Source organism: Fusarium keratoplasticum, chromosome 5 (genome assembly GCF_025433545.1).
Source record: "Fusarium keratoplasticum isolate Fu6.1 chromosome 5, whole genome shotgun sequence".
Taxonomy (NCBI): Eukaryota; Fungi; Ascomycota; class Sordariomycetes; order Hypocreales; family Nectriaceae; genus Fusarium; species Fusarium keratoplasticum.
The window spans coordinates 808,243-831,528 of NC_070533.1; the positions used below are offsets into that span (position 1 = coordinate 808,243).

At 54.8% G+C, this 23,286-nt stretch overlaps 1 protein-coding gene and 1 pseudogene across 2 annotated transcripts, besides 1 other annotated feature; one reads left to right on the forward strand and one right to left on the reverse strand.

The window, feature by feature from the left end:
• The first annotated feature begins 14,276 nt into the window (after positions 1 to 14,276).
• NCS57_00691800 lies at positions 14,277 to 18,009 on the forward strand (annotated as a pseudogene). Its single transcript has 2 exons — positions 14,277 to 14,828; positions 14,908 to 18,009.
• Positions 14,277 to 18,009: a sequence feature.
• Positions 18,010 to 19,971: 1,962 nt separating this feature from the next.
• NCS57_00691900 (uncharacterized protein) lies at positions 19,972 to 21,592 on the reverse strand (the record flags this gene model as incomplete). The annotated part of the gene is made up of 3 exons (XM_053056786.1): positions 19,972 to 20,225; positions 20,276 to 20,960; positions 21,014 to 21,592. 3 exons carry the CDS (start codon positions 21,590 to 21,592, stop codon positions 19,972 to 19,974), a joined length of 1,518 nt encoding a protein of 505 aa, XP_052912981.1.
• Between the last annotated feature and the right edge of the window lie 1,694 nt (positions 21,593 to 23,286).

Consider the following 23,286-nt stretch of genomic DNA (forward strand, 5'->3'; position numbering starts at 1 on the left):
GTCGATCATCATGTCACGAAGCGGGGGCACACACACGCGCGGAAGCTTGCACTGCCGGGGCCCAAGCAAGTTGAAGAGGGGATGAGATGGGATGGATGACACTTGCCTTGCCTTGCCCTGCCCTTCGCTCGTCTCAGTGAGATGAATCCGTCGTTCCTCTGGCCATAAAACTATGCCCAAGGTGGCGCGAGAATCCGGTTTCCTCTCCACCGGGTTGGGCGGATAGATACCCGCCTACTTTGACAGGCCGGAATGAAGGATCGAGGGCCTTGTCGTTTGAGCATGTTCATGGGTTAGAGGCCCCCAAGGTATGTAGGTAGTAGCGTTGGCCAATGCGGACGTGGACGGGGACGGGGACCTACAGCGCGCCAGGATGGCACGGGGGTTGACCAGGGAATTGGTGGCAGCCTACGCTACGCTAGCTACCAGCAGCAAAGCGTGGGCAGGGTAAGAATTGACGGATCCCCTGCAGTGATCAAGTGAGGCTTGAAGCTTAAAGGACGATGAAGAGAAGAGAGGGACCAGGAGAGAGAAGCAGAGACCAACAGCCTTTCTCAAAGAGGTCGGAATCTTGCATGCGGAGCGACGACAGGGATGGCGGCCAAATTGTGCAGAATGCAGTGCGTACCGACGCCACGGCAAAGGCGCTTTCCGGTCTCAGTTGCCACTGACTGAACCAACTTGATGACGGAAAATATTGGTCAAGAGACTCTTTTCTCCGTGGTCATCAGAGACATTTGGTCAGAGATCGAGATCTCATTCCTTCGACTCAAGACACAGGGAGAAAAGAAAGCGTTTTGCGTTGTTGTCTCGTCTCGTCTCGCCTCGTCTGGGCTCAACGGCTGGCTTGCAGCCGAAGGCGTTGCAACGGTGAAGACGAGGCGCCGTTAGCGTCGGCATGTCTGTCTCTGGCCCAGACGGAGAAGCTGCCCCGGTTGTCTAAGTTATACGAGGGGAATGGGGACTTCCAATGATCATGTCCAGGCAGTTTAATGGAGAATCTGCACTGCACACGCGGCAGACAGAGCGGTCTGTATGTCTGTCTCTGACTGACTGCCCCAGCCGTGCTTCCGCTCATCGGTGCCGAGGCTGAGCTGAACTGAACTGGGGAGTGTGCAGCACCATCAGCAGCAGCAGCAGCCAGGGGTGATGCCATGCGATGCCCTGCCCTGCCATGCGACGCTATGCCATGCGATGTGATAAGGGTGATGAGGCGTACGGATTGTAGGGCCTCATCACTTCTCTTCTTCATCTGGGTAATCTTGAGTTATCGTCAGCAGCAGCAGAATGACTCTTTCTTTTCTCCGCGAGTCAATCAATGTCTCACCACCACGCTGCCCAGATCTCGTCGGTTGGACAGCACGCGCTCCGAGAGGACACATCGCAAGACAGCTGAACCTGCGGGTTGAATGTATGTCGCAATTGTGAATGTCATTGTCTCCAAGGATGATGCTGCTATTGTTGTTGGCATTGCGTCTGCCTTGCCTGTAACCGTTGTGTTGAATGCGGGGATTATCCATTTATCCATGGATGTCAACAACCAACTCGAGATGCATGTCGCGGGTGGTGGCAGCAGAGAGAGCTAGAGTCGCAATGGAAGCCCTCCAGATGGCTTATTCGGCAAAAGATCCGGGCTCACAGCCCAGTCCAAGCTCAAACACCTCGACAACATGTCAATTGGCCAAGTCTGTGTCACCCGCGTGCGTCTGTGAGGCCATTCCCACCACATCTTTGACCTTGACCCCCAATCTCTTCGGGGGACAACCATCTCATGATACCTTCTCCCCTCCTCTTTCCTCTTTCCTGTCGATCAGTCACATCATCCATTCCACTCTTTTTCACCGGGATGGGGACTGGAACTCACATGCACCAGCAAAAATGACAGGCCCCCTGCTTGCTCACATTTATGCAGGAACCCGACCAAGCACAACGCGCGTACCCTCGCTCGATGCATCAACAAGGCAGGGCATGAAGCTGACTGACCTCTTGAAATCCTCAATTGCAGTGTCATGGCCCAATGTGCAATGCAGAACACAATACCCTCGTCCCCGCTGCTGCAGAACCGCGATTGAGGCCCCGATACGCCGCTCTGTCATGTTGATGCCCTCCCGCCCGTGCCGAGCATGTCTTTCTCATCTTCCTCTTCTAGACCTTCACCGGCCCAAAGCGTCCACGTCTTGTCTTCGTCTCGAGAGAATGCAACCCTATTGACACTTTTGACAGCAGGCCCGGGCTTCTCCTTGACATGGCCATCCCTCCACGTGGGGACGCAACGGTCGCCCAGCCCAGTAAAGAGACATGGATTCCATGCTGGCCCTCACTCCCTTCCAGGGCCCTCGTAGCTCCAACCACATCGCATTGGAGGAACTACCTGCACCGGTGCGCTCCCTCCCCCAGAATAAGGCCGGCGAGGCAGACCCTGACCCTGGTGGTAGACCAGCTGTTGGGATGAGATGCGCCGTCTTGTGCCCTCGTCCATTATTACAGTACGAACCGGGGGATGCAGTGGTGGCGATCAGATCAACATCCGGCCATCGCCAATCGGGCCTGTTGGAGACGCGATAACATCAACTTGAGCAGCCCAACCCAGAGAGGCTTGCGATTCAGCGTACCGGTATCCCGTATCCTCCATCCCTGGAGTGTTGCATTGCAGGCGAGCACACGCGACGCGATCCGAGTACTACTCGCTTTCGTCGCCGGCTATTCCCGTCATTGCTTTTTAACCTCCTGGAGCATGACATTCATCACGCCATGATAGACCCCTCGTGGACCTTTCCGCTTTGCTTTGCACCTTTGTAGCTCTTCTCTGGGCCGCAGGTGCATCGCCTTCCCGATTAATTTGCTGTTATGGCCTGACGACAAGGACCAACGTTGAATCCTTCACCCCAGGTTCATCACGCATGGTCATTGCTTTTGGATCGCTTCCTAGATGGTCTTTTGACCAGCCATGGGATCCAGCTCGTGGTATCCTCGATTTGTCAAATTCAGTGACCACGTTCGCGCAATTGTCACTTCTTGACCCGTGCTTTGAGGATGGTTGATGGCTTCTGCGACACCATCTCCGAGAAGGTCAAATTATGGATCACTCAGTCCATGGATTCCCTTGTCCAGGTGCGCTCTTGTGGATTGTAGCCCTATGCGAACAGTATGCAGCACACGTTATCCTCGGTCTCCAAAGGAGAATTGATGTGTATCGCGGAGAACTGGGACGTGTCAGAAAACCGCCAGCTTGGGACCTTAACCCTAAAGGATCACCGAAGAGAAGGCAACCCCAGGAATAACTTACCGAGCGAGTAGCCCCAGCTGTGCGGTTGTCCAACCGATTAACCCACGAGCTTCAACTGAAGCCCCTTTCCCTGAAAATCATACCAGCCATATTATGACAACGGCCGGCCCTCCGCAACATCGCCCCGAGTGCCCCACTTCGCCGGCCTCACCAGTTCCGGAATGCTCACCGGCAATGGGCCACCAGAGTACCGTAATGTCCGTGAATGCTACGCTCCATCTCGAGAAGGATTGCGGCGTCGCGATCCCGCTTCCAAATACTTGGGATGACGAGATACAAGGCTCATAGACCCTCACCACTCTCCGTCCGTCAAGACACTCTTTTCCCAGGGCCTCCCCACGAGCCATCAGGCGACAATAATCCCGATGGTTCGGTAAAGCCCTCCCACCTCGCGTGGGACGGCAACCGCGCGTGGAAACGGCAGAGACAGCTATCTCATTACCACATGGACTTCATCTCCATGTTGGTCTTGAAGAAAAACACCTCAGAGCCCCCACGTACTCGGAAATCACGGTCTTTTGAGATCTCTTGACGTGACATCGCATCTGATAAGATCACCACCTAGCTTCACCACCCCGAAAACCGATGTCGGCGTCGAGCTGTCTGAAATATCTCCGACGTGGCTTGGCACCACCAGGGCCGGCTTCGACGCGGGTCGTGTCGTTTTGGGAATATCCAGCATGAAAGTTGGGTCATAGTCTTCAGCGGCGTGGGTGAGACAACGATCATGGGTCCGAGAACGTCTTCCAGAATGGGTCGCGCAGAATTATCTTCCGCCAGACGCGGTATCCGACTCATATCACGTCGCGTGTGTGCTTTATCATCATGTCTCATAGCTGCACCGCAGCCGAGGAATACTACCCTTTGTCTTAACCTTGTTGGACGCAGTCAACCTTGTTACTTTGTCTTCACATCATTCAAATGAAGTCGCGCTACTGTATGCAGACCGACGGCTCGACAGCTTGGACGGTCGATCCCAACGAACTGCCGTCCACGCTTGCATATGACTCGGCAGTTTGACGTGGTTTTCGCACAACCATCTCGTCGCGCCTTGTGTTAGCCCACCAACTCGCGAGATCCTCGACCGGCTTTGTCGTGCCGTACCATGCAATTAGCTTCTTGCGTGACCGCTCCGGACGGGATCCTCGATTGCCCCGGATGATGGGCGGCGCCGCGTCTGACCCTGCTGATCTCGGATCTGGCATGGCATAGCATGGCATGGCTGAACGAAGGTTGGTCGCGCGAGCAACACGCCCTCACACGGCAGAGAAAGGCTGGCTGAGCACACCACCCACATCCCGCCTTCGTGGGGGTTGGTTCGTTCGTTGGGCATCTGACAAGCCTCTTAATGAAGCCGGAGGTGATGAGATGCCGCAAATGCAGATCTTCTCAATAGGTGGGCCTATTGTTAAACCCAATTTGCTCTTCTATAGCAGCCGTCTTGCGCAATCTGATGATTGTCAATGTCCAAGCCCCGGCCCGCAGCCGTTTTGGCCTAGCACGCCAACGAAACTCAAGCATTGAGCACCGTAAACGGCCTCTCTTGGCGACCTGCGTAGGAGGGTTCTTCTCGGCCATACTATAGCTTGGGCACTTATCGGACCATTTGGGTTCAACGGCGCCATCACTGCGAATGATGCGACCTTGGTATATTGAGCTTAGAACATGGCAGATTACTGGCCCTTTCGGCAACAAGAAGTGACAAGGTGCTGAAGCCATAACCGAGAAGTGCCGTGATAGTCGTATCTCGCATCCGGATTCTCTTTGCTTGCATCTGGCACGGCCCTCCTCTTGTCCCATGCTCGTCTAGATGCATCGGGTCCGAGCAGTCTCATCGATCTGCTTGTTGTCTCGACTCACACACCAAGGCGGCGGCCGCACTCTGGTTGATAGTCGCGAGCACCGAGGTTCGTGAACACGAGAAACGGCAGCCATGTCGCCAGAAACGTTTTGAGGCCGCGGGAATCAACGCCACACTGCCCCGGGGTGTGTGTGCTCACTTGCTCCCATGCTCGCCCATGGCCATGACGAGCACCTGGCTGACGATCCTCAATGGGACCCCAAAAAAAGAAAACCCGGAGGAGCGAACTGTCGACAATCAAGCGCCACGCGCGGCGCCTCAGAGTTTCAGGTACCATCACCAACTCCATCCAATGGGGGCGGTTCCCGTTCTTTAGACTGACGAGCCGCGTCTTCGGTGGCGCGCGCTACAGCATGGGCTGACACGCCGCTGCTGTCGTCGTGAGGTCGGAAGAGCAACACTCGTTCCGTCCTGCTCTAGCGTTCCTACAAGGTCCTGACCAGGTGTGGTGATGCTCAGTTCTGGCAGCGGCTCACACCCTTTCTCTGCGTGCCCGCTCAAGACAATTCCCAGGAGCTAGGTTCAGCCTGTGCTGGTGGTGTTAGGTTAATTTCCTCGATCTTGATGGCTACCACCAGAGATCTCTCCCGGCCGCCCCGGCCCCGGCCCCGACTTATTGAGCTCGGCTCGTGGAGAACAGAGCGCACATTTGGTCAGAGTGGGAGCATGGCGTCGAGTCTCGATCTGTCCAACTCCAGCCTCCATTATCGGCTTTGCCTAGAGCCCTCGGCTCCTCGCTCTGCCCGTTGAAATTTCAACGCTCGCAACAGCACCGAGAATAACCCACAACGTATCTTAGCGAGACACTACCACGCTTCTAAACGGTACTCTACACGCGACAGAGAGTTCGTTAGTCTTCTCCAGCGCACCTCAGTTAGTTGCCTCGGGTCTACAACATGACGTATCACTGTCTCATGATTGCTTTTGTTGTCTCTTCGGCGGAGTAGACTCTTAGCGGGGGACAACGCCCATGAGGCGGGTCAGTTCCCAGTCCGTGTGTAAGGCGGCCCGCCACGGGACCGAACTGCTCTCTTGCCTGCCATTGTCTTTTTACGAAGCAGTACGGGAACGTTTGATGAGTCGGAGGATCCGTAACCAGATGCAGAAATCTCTAGCGTAAAGTTGTGAGCCGTGCCTATTGTGTTGGGAGATGAATAGCGGCTGGCTTTTCCCTCTTCAAGGCGATGCGTACGGTAGCTTGCAATCACTAGCAAAACCTTCTTTGGCTCACCAGATGTGGCTTTTCAACCCAGCAATTTTCTCGTCAACACGGAAAAGGGACATCTAACCTGCGTGTTTGCTTGTGGCCATACGACCATCACGTTCCAAAGAAGGGTGAGGTTGCGAGTGATCGGCGTGCCAGTCGATCCGCAGACCCGAGAGGTTCACCTCCTGACAGGATGTGGGTGTTGTACGAAGGACGGGACAGGCACACCTGGTCCCTGTCTTCCGGCCCGTACAGGCTCGCCTCAGAGCCAAAGCTAACAAGCGCTGAAAGCGACGGTGAGAACCCTGCCGGTTCTCACATGGAGGTAAAGTTCAAGACTCCGAACGGAGTGTCGAGAAGAGCGGTGTTGCTTAGACTCCGTCGGCCCGCTGAGAATCCCAGCAAGACTCGTCCTCGAGGTTGACCAGGAAGGGAAGGGCCTTCGCCGTTGCATCCGGACCCAGATCTATCCCCATCCATGCACAGGTCTTCTCCAATGGGTCAACCGATGCCGTCCCGGCGGGACGGGTCATACAAAACCCGCTGTGGGATCAGAGAAGATTTTGATGCTGCTCCAGTTGAAAAGTCTTCAGGAGACTTTTACCTTGCGTGTTCCCCTGCGTATCGACCCAAGCGGTCAGTTGGCCCTGCAGTAGTGCGGGACCTTGTTGCACTCCCCCATCTTTTGGGATTTTTTCAGCTCCATTGATGAAAATCCGAAACAATGGCTATCATTCTGTGCATGATTGTTGAGAATCGTCATGAAGCGTGCCATCATTGACGGGAGGTCAAGTCCGAGCGAACTATCCCTTCAAGCCGGTTCTCTCACGAACCTCCGGCCGCGGGACGGCGCGCCGTCACAGGGTTGTTGGGTTGGTTAGAGGTCCAAAGCTCAATGTGACAAGTTTGGCAGGGGTGGGGCCATTGACCAGGTGTGACCCCTGTTGGTGGCTTGCTTCCAAGAGCAAACATGTCGAGAAAAATCCTATTGTGACAGCTCTTGAAGGCTTGATCAACCAACAGTCCGAGTGGCAGTCAAACATGCCTGCTCTGTTGGCGAGATGCGTCCTGAGTTTGCTCCGGGTAGAAGCAGTCGATTGCGATAACGTGACATCGACTGTCTGCAAGGGGATCTGCTGACGACCGACTCCAGCAAGGGTCCAGACGCGCTCTATCCAAACCACCGGCTCCTCCTTATGCGCGTTGCCTAGTGCCTCTTCACGATGCCGGGGTCAGATGCATGGCTTTGAGCTCAAGGAATCCTCGGTAGAATGTAATTGAGTGGGGAGAGCGGCTCCCGACAGTGGGTTCAAAGTCCCAAGAGTCATTGATTGAAACACTCGACAAGAAATCTCTGAAGCTTGCGGAGTCCTCCGTACGGACTAAAAACTGCTTTCGTTGCTGGCGTGCTGTCAGCAAAAAAAGCCTTGACTGCCGTTGGTCGAGCAGTTTCTTTGCCAACATCCAACTAGGATGCCTCTTGAAGGATCAAATGCCGTCTTGTCGATCGGATTCGCGCAAGAAGCCATGGCTAAGCTAGCCCGATAATCAAGTAAGCTCGGGGATTGCATCCTCCTGTAGTGCCGTTGGATGAGGTTCAGCTACGGCCAAAAGTAGACCATAGATAGGCAACAAACATCTCTCTAAGCAGAAGAATGGGCCCGCAGGCAGCTCTTCTCCTTCCAATGCTGTTGGGAGTTATGCCTGACTTGACTGAAACGCAGCCAAGCTGCTGTTATCTCTGCGCAATGGCGGGATTCGCCTTGCCCGATCGGATTGTTTGCTAGGTGTGGACCTCGGGGTTGCGAACTCGAAATCCAACTCGTTGGTTGATCAAGTGCGAAATGTATGCCCACGGGTCAGAGAAAGCCACCGCACAGCAAAGCAATCGAAGCCACTCATTTCGGTATCATTGCTGCCTCGGTCCCTGGCTCTGGACGCGGAAGGGCGAATTGCTGCAACTGCCAAGAGAGATCGATCGATCCGCTCCCGACAAGCTGGTGAGCTGAACACATTCCCTGGACTGTGCTGATGAGATTTTAGTGGATGATGGGCACACTGAGCTTCGGAGCGGAACAGTTCGCAAGAGGAGGGAAGCGTTCCGTGATACGATACAGCCCTTGGCTGGTTCAAGGCTAGATCGTATGCGCCACAACAAGCTTCAATTGAAGCACTGCACCAGATCTGAGTGGGCGGCAACTGGAGAACTGACTCACGGAGCGCACATCGGACATGCTCGGCACTGAACACATGTTGGCCCTTCTGTCTTATCCAGGTCCACCATCTCTCCAAAACCTCCGGATAATGCGCCGGGAGTACAAAATGAAGAGCGGTAAGGAGTACTCTGAAGACCTGCGAAATGGCAACGATTCCAGGGCGAAGGGATCCTAGACACAAGGGCAAGGCTGTCCCTGGTTGACAGTCCGGGGCACTATATTGAGCTGAGGCTGTCAAGCTGTCAATTGATCTGAAGTGAAAGCATTAGTGGATCGTTCCCTCATCAAAAACCCGCTTGTCCAGCGGTGAGAGCCTTCTTACCTGTTGAACGCGGAGCAAGCTCCATCTTGCCGTTTTGCAATCTGCAACCTAGACGGCATAGCAGGGACAGGTATAGGGAGGGATCCGGTCCAGACAGACCAACGTCGGCTCTGGGTACATGGAACCGGGGGAAGCTTCTCGGAAACAAGGGTCGAGTCAGGGACGCTGTCGGCGCCCCTGGCTTGGCAGCTTTGGCAGGCCAGCGGTCCCTGGCAGTCAGAGGTGAGAGGGTGTGGGAGGATTGCGTCGGTTCGTGGCACTAATTGTTAGCGTACCATGGCCGAGGGAGAGCCTTGAGCAATTGGCCGGGACTAACGGTCTGTTCTCGAGCCTTGAGTGAAGCGGGGATGGATTCCGTCAAGGCAAAAAGCAAAGAGAACAGCGACGCAAAGCCTTGAAGCGTTGAACCCAAAAGCACTGATGGAGTTCCCGCGACGGGCCGTCAACGAGGGCAAAGGGTCATCCTTGCTGGAGTGGCAGACCATCGACGGCGAGAATCCGAACAATACAGCTGTAATTGGTGGCTCTGCTCTCCAGACGTGACTTGGGCACGGTTCTCCAGGTGATACGGCACCACGCGATGATGCGGGTTCTGGATGATTGGCATCTTGTAAATTGACTGCCCGAGCTTGAACAGTCATAGCAGAGAAGATGCCTGCTTGTTGACAGAGCGTTGCCCGAACCAACCTAGAAGCGGGGCTAGGGGCCGTAGGGAGTAACGTTAGGGCCTGAGGCAGGCATGAACCTCAGAACCAGAATCTAGAAGGCCTGAGCAAGAAGGTGCGGGTGGGCCTGAGCAAGAAGGTGCGGGTGGGCCTGCGCCCTGGAAGCTGGCAGTCCATCAATGCCGTCACTGCCCACCCGACCCGACAGCAGTTGGAAACGTCAACGTCAAACGCCACATCGCGTTGTCGGCCGTTGATCTAGAGCATCCGGTGAGTCTCGACGCCCTCAGAGTACGGTTACCGGTTTGGGCGTTTCTCCCGTGGCGGCGCCGCAGAGGAGATTCATCAATACCATTATATCTTGCACGAGCCTTCTCCAGCAGTGCCTCCGGGCGGCCTGCACAGCCCAGCCTATCCTGAACCATATCTCACAAGTCATCTACAAGCGTGCACTGGACGTGTCTTCTATCTGATCAGACACCCTGTTTTTCGGAGCAAATCCAACTAGCGCATGACAGAAGCATGACAGAAACAGTCATTTCAAGGAGAACTGAGACGGGCCATGGTCAAACGTGGCCCGGCCGGATCGTGTTTGGACGGCCGGGGAAGTGAGATGAGAAGCAATCTTGGCTCATGGCTCCAATGACGCCGAGTGCCTGGGAGACAGCCCGCCTGGCGCACCAGAACCATGCGTAGAAGGACAGAAGAAAGGGGTGCAACGTCGGCCTGTTGCGCCATCGCGAGACCACAGCAGCGCGGTGCGGTTAACTTTGCGCCGGATGGCAGGCTAAAATTTGGGCCACCGGTGGATGGAAGCACTCGAGGCTGTCTCGGAGCCGTCTAGACGGTCGACGGCGGGGACGCGATTGAGCGGCGGTTCAAATGACGACGATCAAACAATATGGGGAAATTCGCAACTCGGCCAGCCTCGTTTGCTTTTGGCGACAGAGACCAACGGCTAGAGAACCGCCGACGTGACGTGACGTTCCAAGTCGGCCGCGGAATCGGAGACGGAGACGGACGGCCAACGGGAGCGCCCTCGCTGGTGTTTGGCTGTGTTGGATCTGACTCCGTGTCTCGAGTCTGTCTTGCATATTCCAAAACCGGGGGCAGATCGATCCGCCATGGCCAAAGCACTCACCATGCAGGGAGGGAAGGACAAGAGTCAGTCAAAAGTGATTACTCTCGATGATGGTAAGGTCCGGGCTTGTTGTTGCTGCTGGTCCATGCTGAGCGCGGGCTCACTTGGCGGATAGACGGTGACAGCAATAGCCTGCGGCTGAGAGGTCTCGTGGCTGGGACATGGCCTCGTTACAGATGCTCAGGAAAGGGGACGGCGACGGTGACGGTGACGACGGTTCCACCAAGCAGATCCTCGTGGTTTTTCCGTCCGGCAGTCGACAGGCGATGACATCTCACCCGGGCTGTGTAGGGTTGGACGATCATCAGCATCCCAGGTCACCAGTCCTCAGTGCGGTGCAGCCCAAGCGGAGGGGTTAGCCCTCGACGTGAAAGGCCCAGGCGCGATGAAAGCGTCAGAGACCCTTGAGGTATCGTCAGATCTCAGCAAAGGGACTGTGGCCCCGTCAGGGTGCTGAAGCGAGACGCAGGAGAAGGCATTGGTTTGTGCATCTTGCAGCAGCTTGTCTGCAGGCCAACTCAGGAACAAGCAAGCTAGAGCACGACTAGTGGAAGGGAGCAAGAGACAGGAGAACCAATACGAGGGAGTTGGTCGCACGACTCGATCTCTTTCCGAATGATTCTCTTTGGAACTTGCCCTGCTTACTGCGGTCTGCACATCGTATGGATTCTCAAGTGGAGGTGAACGAGTTTTACCCAAGCTACCCGGCACCAGAAGCGATCATCACCTCTTCAGGCTCGCTCGAGGTATGGGTCCTGGGAGTTTCTGACGAAGACTGACGACATCAGGCATGGTCCGACGCCCAACGCTTGAGCTGCGCGTGGCAGATGGCAGATGGCGGCCATGGGCCCGGATGGTGGCCGATGAGTTCCTGGCCTGAAAATGGCCTTTTCAAGCAAGCAAGTCTGGGGAGTAGTATCCCGTTCGCAGGCAACCTTGGGGGAAGCGCTGCAAGCTGCCGCGAGCGATGGTGGCATCCAATCCGAGAGTCCGTCACCCTAGGACACGAGCTAGAGATATTCCCCGTGATGAAGCTATCAACCACCCTAGCCGCTCCAGCTATCAGGTTGGCTGCCACGAGCTGATGAGAAAGCCGCCCAAATTTCCCGGTTCCATTAAAGCTCGTCCAGAGAGAAGCTCTGCGAGATGGACAGTCGAATGAAGCAGCCCAGAGACCGTCCACTAGGAAGACGTGCAAAGGCGGCAACACAGCACATGTCCTGTGCAGGCTGGGTTACGACGACAAGAGAGAGCTCACGGGGTGGAACCAAACATCCTTGTGACGGATCCAATCGTCATTTGGTACGGGAGGTGCTATGTGATCCAGCCCTTACACCACCGCACCTGCCTGCGAGCAGCTCTGCTTGTGGATTACTCTTTTTCTGGGCTGCATCTATCTACTGTGCGTGCATGATGATATGACGCCCTTGAGAGATGTACCGCGCAGCTATCCTCCCTAGGAGGTTGATGGTTTAGACACCATCCTACACACAGACACACACCTGCGCTCGTCAACCCGTTCAACTGGAGCGCGGAAAGGGGTCCATCCACGCCTTGCTCTATCCTCGTCCTCTCTCAGGATCACATCTTGGCCTTGAGAGAGCCCTGGAAAGCTTCCCTTGGCCGCTTGCCGGGTCCCTGGGTCCTCGAAGCCCTTGTCCCCTGAACACTAGCAGCCCAGGGACAGGGGGCCCATGGAGGAGCTAGCTCCTTTCTAGCGGCTGCCCCTGGGGACTCCACTGCTGGGCTGGTCTGGTCGGTTGGCCGTGCCCCCACCGAGGACACACTCCCTCCCGTCTGGTGGGAGCTTGGGCATTTGCGGGCATCCAGCGCCACCCATCATCACCACCATCTTTTCTCTGCCTCGTTCTGCCATCCAGCATGGAGCCCCTGCGGCAGAGAGAACTCAAGGGGGCGTGGGGTTATCTTCCCGTTGACCTTGCCCTGGATGCAAACCCACTCTGACCCGTCCGTTACTCCTCCACCCCCTGGAACTTGGGACTCCCACTTGGGACTGCTAGGCCCCCTGGGCACGGCGAGGGTCCCACACTCACTGACGAAAGGCGTGGGTGTGGCCACCAAGAGAAGAAGACACCCAGAAGAGCACCAGAGCCACTGGCAATCAAGACCACCAGAAGGGTACCGAGTAAGGTGATAACACCACCGCATTCCCCCAGACCCCGACGTTGCGTGTGGTATCTCTTTTTTCCCATCTCTTCCCCTCGACCCGACCTCGACTCGTCTCGTACAACTTCACTCACTCAGCTTCGACTTGTGTGTGCTTGGGCTTGGACATCTCCACTCGACTCAACTCAAATCTTTCGACACCATCTATTACTCTCGACTAATCCATCCATCCTCATCGACCTTCGCTTTATCGAGCTCTCATCGTCGCAGGCTGACCAACCTTTGCTGTCTTGTTCACTCGAACCCACCCCCTGTCACCTAATTCGGTTCCTCTCATTCCATCAACTCTTGGTCACTTCGACAACCTCTTGAGTCGCTCACTCAATCGACATAATAAGACGACGACGACGACGATTGCTTCTCTTTGAACTGGGAAACTTGGGTCTTTTCTTTTGCCATCAAAAAGGTAAGCGAGCAGGCAAAGCAACTTGACAGTCTCAGTCAAGTCAATGCAACACATTGATTGCACTACACCGCATCATCCCATCTGCCCTCCCCCCACAACTACGCATGTACGCACGACCACTGGCAATGCACGAACACAGACGTTCAAGCATCCATCTGGCACCGGGACGCACAGAAACGCATCATATATCGAAGACAGACGCACCATTCAGGCGAAACAAGACCGTGCTTTAGCTTTGAGTCCGTGGGTGAGCCGAGAGGCGCAATTGTCCAACACATCGACTTGTGGCCCAGGCTTTGCTTTTTGGAAAGAAGGAGAGGGAGAGACAGACAAGACAAGGCAAACAGACAGACAGAGTTGGACCGTCTCCGCAGCCGAGTTCAGTCCGGTGCACACAACGTCTTTTTTGCAACCCCTCCTCTAAAAACGTCTTTGCAACGCCTTGCGAACGCCGCCTGCAAGTCTTGCAGTGTCTTCTGCGCCCCCCCTGCGATCCTGGCATTCCTTGACAGCTACATACCCATTACCCCCTCCAGCCCACCCGACGCCTTCTCCCTTCATTCCAAATGCTTCCTGTAGTGTTTCCTGCAGAAACACAACAATCACAAATCCAACTCCCAGGTGACTGACTTTTTTTTCTTCTCTTGCCTAGCCAACCAAACCGAGCCTCCTCCCTCGAGTTCGTTCCTGCCTCTTTCCGTGGTTCAATCCTTCCTCATCCGCGGCCCAGTGTAAACCTCTCAGTACGACTTACACCACTACAACAACAACCACAATCACAAATCGATCGCCCACATCCGACTCGGCCAGCTTCATCACCTCAATCTCAATTCTCTCTTGGATACCAAGGCACAGACGCGCGCTGCATCGACCAGGGAAGGAGATACAAGAATAGAAACGGACGGACCTTTGGTTCGGGTGGTTGCTCAAACCCACCGGCCGAAACGCTACCCGATGATCTAAACGACGCCTCCGATTGTCAGCGGCAATCGCAATGCTGAGCGACCAACCCATGCGAGCCAGTCTCCAGGTGGCTCCTCTAACCATCGCCAAGGCCCGAACCGATACGTCTGGAGATGCTTCATCGACTTCGGACAACGACACGACTCTTTACTCACAATCCCAAATGACACCACCCGCTACTCCCAATGGCTCGCAGGAGGACCTCTCGCCCCAGTCGCCTCAGTACACTCCTCCTCCCGTATTCCACAACTTCCTGCGAGCCTTCTACCCCTTCAACCCCAGCTATGCCATGTCCGACTCGAGCGTGACGTTACCGCTCAACGAGGGCGATGTCATTCTGGTACACTCAATCCACACCAATGGATGGGCCGACGGCACGCTGCTGGTCTCGGGCGCCCGTGGCTGGCTACCGACCAATTACTGCGAGGCCTATGAGCCTGAGGACATGTGCAACCTTCTCAAGGCCCTCTTGAACTTTTGGGATCTGCTTCGAAGCACCACCATCAATGATAGGGAGATGTTTGGCAACCAAGAGTTCATGAAGGGTATCATTGCTGGCGTCCGATTCCTATTGGTAAGTTACCCTGGCGCTTACATGGCGTCCCCAACCTCGTCCGCCACTCAATCACCTTGTACCTAACCGTCATGCACAGGAGCGCACCAATTGCCTGAACCGAGAATCGCCTTTTATCCAGAGGAGTGATCCTCTGCGAAAGTGCCGCAAGTCTCTTCTTTCCGAGCTATCATCGTTGGTTAAGACGGCCAAGCGGCTACAAGAGACACAGCGTCTTGAGAGTGCCCCGGCCGAGGATGTTAACGATATTATCGACGAAATGATCCTCAAGGCCTTCAGAATCGTTACCAAGGGCGTCCGCTTTATGGATGTACTTGAAGAGGACCGGAGAGCGCGTGCTCCTTCGGCCGTCAGCATCATGGATACGGTGCTCGAAGAGTCGTACGTTCCTCCGACGCCGCCAGCCGACCAATCTACCTTTGACGATCAAAGCCATCGCGCCGTAAACGACACCGACTCCCAGGCCGCCACAAGTGTTGTAGCCTCTGAGTCGAGTGAGAGCACCCAGACGTCGGCCATCTTGAATAAGCGCCTCTCGTCTCTCTGCTCTCCCAATGGCCCGAGCTCTCACAGGTTGTCCCAGGGAAGCATGGCCCAGACTCACCGCCTGTCTGCCAGCATTTCACACAGAGTTTCTTTTGCTGGACCATCATCGGTGTCCAGAGCCCATCATCTCGTCACTGAGCGTCTGAACCGGAGCCACGATACCTTCCTGTCCCACCTCGGCTCCTTCATCGGCCGTCTCCATCTTCAATCTCAGTCCCGACCAGAACTCGCCTCGGCCATCCGGCAATCTGCACTCTCCGGTGGTGAGCTGCTGGCTGTTATCGACGGTGTCTATGACCACATTAACTCCAGTTCCGAGGCTCTCGCCCAAGCGCGTGCCACAATGTTTGAGCGAATTCAGGACCTCGTCTTCTCCGCCCGCGATACCCTGGTCAACGCTGCATCCGAAGAGGCTGATCTGATCATGCCGCACGATAATAGCATGCTTCTCGCTTCGGCCACCGGCTGCGTTAGAGCTGCAGGAGACTGCGTCGCCAAGGCGAAGGCTTCCATTGAGCGCATTGGCGATTTTGAGTTTGAGCTTGAGACGAGCAGCCTGGGCATTGATCTAAGCATTCTCGACATTGAGATTGAGACCGAGGAGCGCGCCAGGACCCCATCGGTCGCTGATCCCACCGAGACCGCCAGCGTGGCCGAGTCGAATCGTACTTCAGGCTCCTCTACTCCCGCACCTCGACGACTGACTGTTGTCGCGATTGACAAGCCGCTACCTGAAGTCCCCCAGGTTACGACTCCTACCGACGAGCAGACCGCCCACCCTTCACCCGCCGGTTCTCGACGTTCCTCAGTAAATGACGACCAGCTGTCCAGCATGGCCTCTTCCGTCTCCTCTCTCCGACCCTCGCTTCCTCCTCTTCCCAAGCTCTCCACCAGCTTGCTGCCCAGCGGTGAAGATTTTAGCCCTATCGACAACACCAGCCACGACAACGACTTCAATTCGACCTCTCGCTTTGAGAGCATGGTCGCTTCCAGCGCTGGCAGCAGCGCCACATATCTGAGCCGAGACTCCGAGGTCAGCATTGTTTCGCAGTCCTCTACTCGAGCTACAACGCCCGACCATACTCTGGCTCCCCGCAAACAACCTTCCATTTCCAACCTCAGCAATGCTGGAAGCTCTTCTCAGACCGAGGAAGTTGACGTCGAGTCAAGACTCATGGAGAAGACGTTCGCTCATGAGCTCATGTTCAATAAGGAGGGCCAAGTTACTGGCGGCTCTCTTCCCGCTCTTGTTGAGCGCCTCACCACCCATGAGTCCACTCCCGACGCCATGTTTGTCTCTACTTTCTACCTCACCTTCCGACTTTTCTGCTCTCCGGTGCGACTGGCAGAAGCACTAATTGAGCGATTCGACTACGTCCACGACTCGCCGCATGTGGCTGGACCAGTTCGATTGAGGGTATACAATGCTTTCAAGGGCTGGCTCGAGTCCCACTGGCGCGATGAGACTGACCGACAGGCTCTGGACCTGATCATTCCTTTTGCCGAGTTTAAGCTTGCTTCTGTTCTGCCTTCGGCCGGCCGACGCCTGCATGAGCTTGCGCAGCGGGTTTCAGGCGAGGGTTCGCTGGTGCCTCGGCTTGTCTCATCAATGGGCAAGACGAACACGTCAATTGGGCAATACGTGCCAGCCGAGACCCCCTTGCCTATCCCTGCCATTACCAAGGGCCAGCTCAACCTCCTCACTGCTTTCAAGATGGGCGTCGCTCAGCCCAGCATCCTCGACTTTGATCCTCTGGAGCTGGCACGTCAATTGACCATTAAGCAGATGACCATCTTCTGCTCCATTCTTCCCGAGGAGCTCCTTGCCTCTCAGTGGATGAAGAAGGGGGGCGTCGACGCCCCCAATGTCAAGGCCATGTCATCTCTGTCGACTGATCTCTCCAACCTTGTCGCTGAGACCATTCTTCAGCAGCAAGAAGTCAAAAAGCGCGCCCAGGTCATCAAGCACTGGATCAAGATCGCACACCAGTGCCTTGAGCTCCACAACTATGATGGACTCATGGCCATCATCTGCATCTTGAACAGCAGCACCATCAGCCGTCTTCGAAAGACTTGGGACATCATCTCTACCAAGCGTAAGGAGATGCTTCGAAACCTCCAGGCCCTTGTTGAGCCCTCTCAAAACAACAAGGTCCTGCGAACTCGTCTCCACGACCACGTCCCCCCTTGCCTGCCATTCCTTGGCATGTACCTGACCGACTTGACATTTGTCGACATTGGCAACCCAGCCACCAAGCAGATGTCGATTGGCCACGAATCGGAGGAGGCTGGTGCTGGCGGTATTACCATTGTCAACTTTGACAAGCACGCCCGCACCGCTAAGATCATTGGAGAGCTTCAGCGATTCCAGATCCCCTACCGACTGACCGAGGTGCCAGACATGCAGGACTGGATCTCGTCTCAGATCAGCCAAGTCCGTGATACCGACGAGGGCAACGTGCAGGTCAGCTACTACCGCAAGAGTCTCCTGCTCGAGCCCCGCGAGACGGCCAACCGCCCTGCCGTCGAGTCCTCAGCCGCCTCCATCATCGGTGTCGGAGGCAGCCGTGCGGACCTCTTCGCCTGGATGTCTCGAGACCGAGGCGCCCAAACACCAACACCCGCTCAAGTATAAGTAAGAGCTCGCTTGATGCTTGCTAGCTCGACAACCTCGGCCCTAGATTGGGCTGACGCAACGATTTACCACCACCATTACCATACCGCGCGCACATATTACTTCATCAGTAACTACATTCATCTTTGATACCCCCCATTTTTGTCCTGGACTTCATCAGCAGATGGGAAACATCGTCATGTCCTTAATGACCACTATATCCATCGGCACAACGGCGTTATTCACATTTGGGTCTGCAATTTTCTGTTTTTGCGGTTTTCATGTCGGTTCCCACGGGCGGAGCTCGACCAAGAATTACATACACTACGTGGCGCGAGCGCTCTACCCTCTGGGGCATGAAGGGGATGAGGAGTCTGGAGAGGTTCATGTTTGGAATCACAGCATGTCACTGCGGCACCCTGCCTTGGTCATTCGTTGGGCTCTTTTTCAGGGTATGGACGCAGCCTCTCAGACTCGCTCTGCTTTGTTGTTCTGTTTCTTCTCTCCATTCTGTATTTTCTCTTCTTCTCTCTGGGCGGAGACGGACCGGGCGTCGAAAACAAAAATCTTATGGCACGGGGCGTGCAACCAGGTTCCAGGAACGGCTACGACGACGACTAACTATTGTGGGATTCTTGCTTTTTCATCTGGTGGCTGTTTCTTTTCTTTCTCTTGGGTTTTGTCTGTAAACGACCGGAAAGGCAGGCTGTCTGGAACTGGAACTGTTGGCTGTGCTGCGGCGGCATGGCTGGGTTGTACGTGTGTGTATCCACTTCTCTTGTACGATGAAGACGGCGACCTTGGCCGTTTGTTTTCTGCTCCTGGGACGGAGTGGGATAAGAAGAGGATGGGAATAACAGAAAGATCAAAAGGAAAGGTTCCGCATAGGAACGAGCTGAAAGAATAAAACGAAGAAATAGGATTCATTGTCCTCAATACTGGTTCCGTTCCTCTTGTCTCGTGATGTATTGTGATGCCAACCTGGAAGAATGAATTCCTTACCTCAGAGTATAATGTCTTGGTCTCCTCCCCTAACCCCCTTGATCGAGCTTGATCAAGGGAGTAGACGTTTGGCATTCCGATGTACGTAGCTCTTTGACGTTTCCTTGAATACTGGTCAAGGCATTAACTACATCATCCTCGCCAGACCTGAAGTCTAATGCAGCATTATCATCGTCAACAAGCTAGCTCAACAGTGTAATCAAACACAAGGGGGTCGGGATCTTTTCACATCAGAGCCATTATAGTAGCAGTCTGACGTGAGAGAGGTGCTTCCATACAAGGACCACCACCCTCCCCCCTCCGTCTGATATTGGTCGATACCATCATGAATGACGAGACCAAGCTTATGGCCTGTGTGACCCTTTTATCGCTCGCTATGTAAAGGGCACTCTTGATACTGGGCAGCGCCTAGTCTCACTGCCTTACACCAATGTTGCCCCTTCACCTGCACATCCTCCCATCGGCATCGAGTAGTACAAGTATCGATGACCCTGGGGAGCAAGGTTGTCAGAAAAGACTAAGAAATTCTTTTCACCTTGGATCTTTATTCTCTTACCCTTAGAGTACTATTGGATACAGCCAGCAAGAGACACTTGTAATCATTTACGGAGGATAGCTGTATAGCCTTACCTAGCGTCATGTCAATAGCCAAGCTGGTGGATTAAACACCTGCCTCCTTGCAATGATTGACATAGATCTCAACTATATACATGCTAATCTTTACTCTCTTCAAATTTCGAGGAACAAGTGCAAGACAGATCAACTTTGTGATAGTTTGCCTCCTTTAGAATGTCATACATCTTCATTAATTACAGACAGCTCCATGCTACATCATTTCCTTGCTTAAACCTAAGCTCCCAAAGGTATCATCCATTTCATTCCATTCCATACCAATCGCCTCGACGCACATAGACGCCAAATCCTAACATTAAGTTTGCATAAAATTGCACCGCTTATATATGCCCAGAATTTGCATTCTTTTTAAGACTCGGGGTCAACAACCTTCTTATCCGTAGGACCGGCAATGACATCCTCAATCGTCTCGTCGCTGAACTTGAGATCCTCCTCGATGGAGACACTGTCCTGGATGCGCATGAAGATTACGGGGGCGGCGATGAGGAGGGAGGCGGCGAGGCAGCCCCAGGTGGCACCGAAGATTGTGTCGAAGGGCTTTTTGATGCCGTCAAGACGCCAGAAGATGGCGGCACCAGCAGACTGGATGCCCTTGTAGAAGCCTGAAATATTTGTCAATAATCTGTTCTAACTCGTGAAAACGAATACATACCAGCAAAGTTGGCAGTCTTGCGGCCAGAGTTGGAGAGGGCGCCCATGTACCAGTAGATGCAAGTTTGCCAGGCAGCATCAAAGAAGCCATAGAAGAAGTAAAGGAACATGGGACCAAGGAAGAGCTTGCCGCCATCCTCCCAGTCAACCTTCTGGTCCTCATTCTTGGGGTCCATGGCAATCTCACGGGGTGACTGGTCCTTCTGCCAGGCGTAACCACCGCCCCAGATAGCAAAGGTCAGGACAAAGAGCACAATGAGAGAGATCTTGGCACGGAGGCTGCGGCGGACGCTGGCAACATCGAGGCCGTAGCCGACAATGAGGGCACCGATGATCTGGGCGAGCCAGTAGAGCAGGTTGTTGAGAGCGCGGGTTCGGGTGTTGAAGTGGGCGAGGTTCATGTCGACGTTCTGGTACGTGTAGAAGATGTTGGACGAGAAGAACATGGGGAAGAGGAGCACAACCCAGGGGGCGTCGTACAGAGTCTCCCACAGACCCTTGATCTCGGTGCTCCACGAGGGGTTCTTCATGACAATGACCTTGGTGTTGTCTTCACGGACGACCTTGTCGGCGTCGCAGATGAAGAGAGCCAGGACAGCGCCGATGCACATCAGAACGATGAAGGCGGCATAAGTGCCATCAGTGACAGGGCCAGCCTTCCTGTTGATGTTTTGAGCCAATGGGATCTGAGATACCACGTTAGTAACCACCAACTCCGAGTAAATAGTCTGGAACTCACGAGCGAGCCAATAACAGCACCCATGTTGAAAATAACCCAAAACCAGGAAATGTAACGACCCTTGCTGTGCTCGGGAGGATACGACATCATGATGGCGCCCTGGGCGGTCCACAAAAGACCGGCGCAAACACCAAGCAGTGCACCAGCAAAGACAACGAAGCCCATGTTCTGGGTATGAGTGAAGCACAGGAAGGATGCGGCATAGACGCAGTATCCCAGTCCTCCGATGGAGAGGGTCAGACGAAGACCCAGACGGTTGGCAAAGGTGCCGGCAAAGAAGCCGACCACGGCGAAAGTGCTGTAGAGGGCCGTGTTGGCATGATCCTGGGCCTCGTTGGAAACCTGTCCGCCGCCGCCGAGACCAGTCAAGGCATTGAACATGCCAGGGCACAGGAAGCAGACGAGAGAAACCATCAAGAGCTGCACCTTTGGCGAAGCGTACCAGAGCTCAGTGCGGCCTGCCTTGAAGCCCTTGTACATCCATCCTGCAGGGCGGAAGCCGTCTGTAGTTGTCGCGGGGGCATTGTCGCTGCCGCCTGCTGCCGAGTGGGTTACATCGCCCTTTTCGTTGGTAGCCATGATGAAGGTGAAGATCGATGGCGTCGATAGTGTCGATTAGTTTAGTGTAAAGGGTCAGGGCCCTACGTCAAGCTCAGAGACGAAATCTCTAGAGCTGGGGAAAAAGTGATGAAGAACTCAAGAGTGATTGAGTATCGAGTGTAACTTGATAGTCAAGAGTGTTAGTGAATACCAGATTGTCGCGTCCCTGGGTCGAATTAAAGTAGTCGAGGGGGAGAAGGGGCCATCAAGTAGTCTCTGGCTGTGGAGAGACAAGGGCACGAGGCGACCTGCGAGACCAAAAATAACCCCTGTCAAAAGGTGCCGTCGAGTCGCACAGGGACTGCCAGGGGTCAAGGGCCGATGGCAGGTAACAGTGGACTGTCTCCCCAGCTATCGGAGCAGTGTGAGGTGAGGTGGATAAGGTGGTACTGGAGCAGGGCGGAGTGGTGCGGCTTTCTTGACGGGGATATGGCCATCGGAGAGTGGCGCACCACTTGCTACCATAGACGGACGGGCGCGGGAGCGACGCAAACAGAGGCACTTACAAAAGACACACGCTACGTGACAGCGCGGGGGAAGTTGACGATGCCTGGAGTGTGGAGGTGGAGGGTTGGTGGGTATCTGGAGATGCTTTTGGTGTCGGTTGCAGCTGTTGCAGACGCGATCAAAGAGCCAAGCTGTGAAGAGCAGGTGTTTTTTGTTCTTGCTCGCGAACCAACGCTCGTGATTGCTCGTCGGGTGTTTTTTATTTGTTGCTTGCGAATGCTGCGTTACGTCGTACCGTTTCTTTCTCAATCAAGGCACTGTTTGTCCCCCAGAGGTGAAATCTCTCTAACTGAGACAACGATGCAGAATTTGGTTGCCCTGGCACGAGCGCAGCTTAGATTCTGTGAAGTGAAGCAAAGATGGAATCAGGAATGCAGTAGGCGACACCGTAGATTCGAGGTCTAGAAGCTGAGCTGAGAAGCACGATGGAAGGGGAATCTGATGGCGTGCATATGCGAAAGCGACAGAGGCTGGCACTGACAATGGGCAGTGTCAGCCACTGTCAGCGACACCGTCAGCTTCTGCAAATAAACTCGAGGCGCTGTCAAAGCAAAAGCAACACCATCAACAAGCTTTACAGGTTCGCCCCCCCTAATGGAAATGTCCGTAGAGTAGAGAACCCTTGCTGGCAATCAGCAAATTCAGCTCCGGCAGGATCGTGGTCAGGCCCAAGCTCACAAATCCTCCCGAGCTTCATCAAAGCCTCCATCTGTCGATATGGCCGGTGCATGGGCGGTGCTGCCTTGACCGGCCGTTGAAACAGCCCGTTCGATGGAGTATATGCCCTAGGATTGGACCGTTGGTCAATCTCACTCTCATCCGATTCCTTTTACAATGCGGGCATCACGTTGCGCCTTTCTTTTTCTTACTCTGTGAATCATCTCGACCGCCACGAAGCATGTTCTAGACAATGCTCTTTTTTCATGATGCCTCGTCTTGACGAAAGTTGCATCTTTCACGATACCTTTCTCAATGACTCGACGCTGGATGCTATGTTTAGCCGCAAGATTGGCCTGGACCAAAGCTTGCATCTGCACTCTAAGAAATCAGTCAGTGGCAGTTGCCGCCAGAAACCCCAGATCGATAAGGGCGACCCACCTCCAGAGGGGAAAGGGCCGAATGCCTGGCCTCGTGATTGGGCACCCCCAGAGCCAGCAACGGCCTCA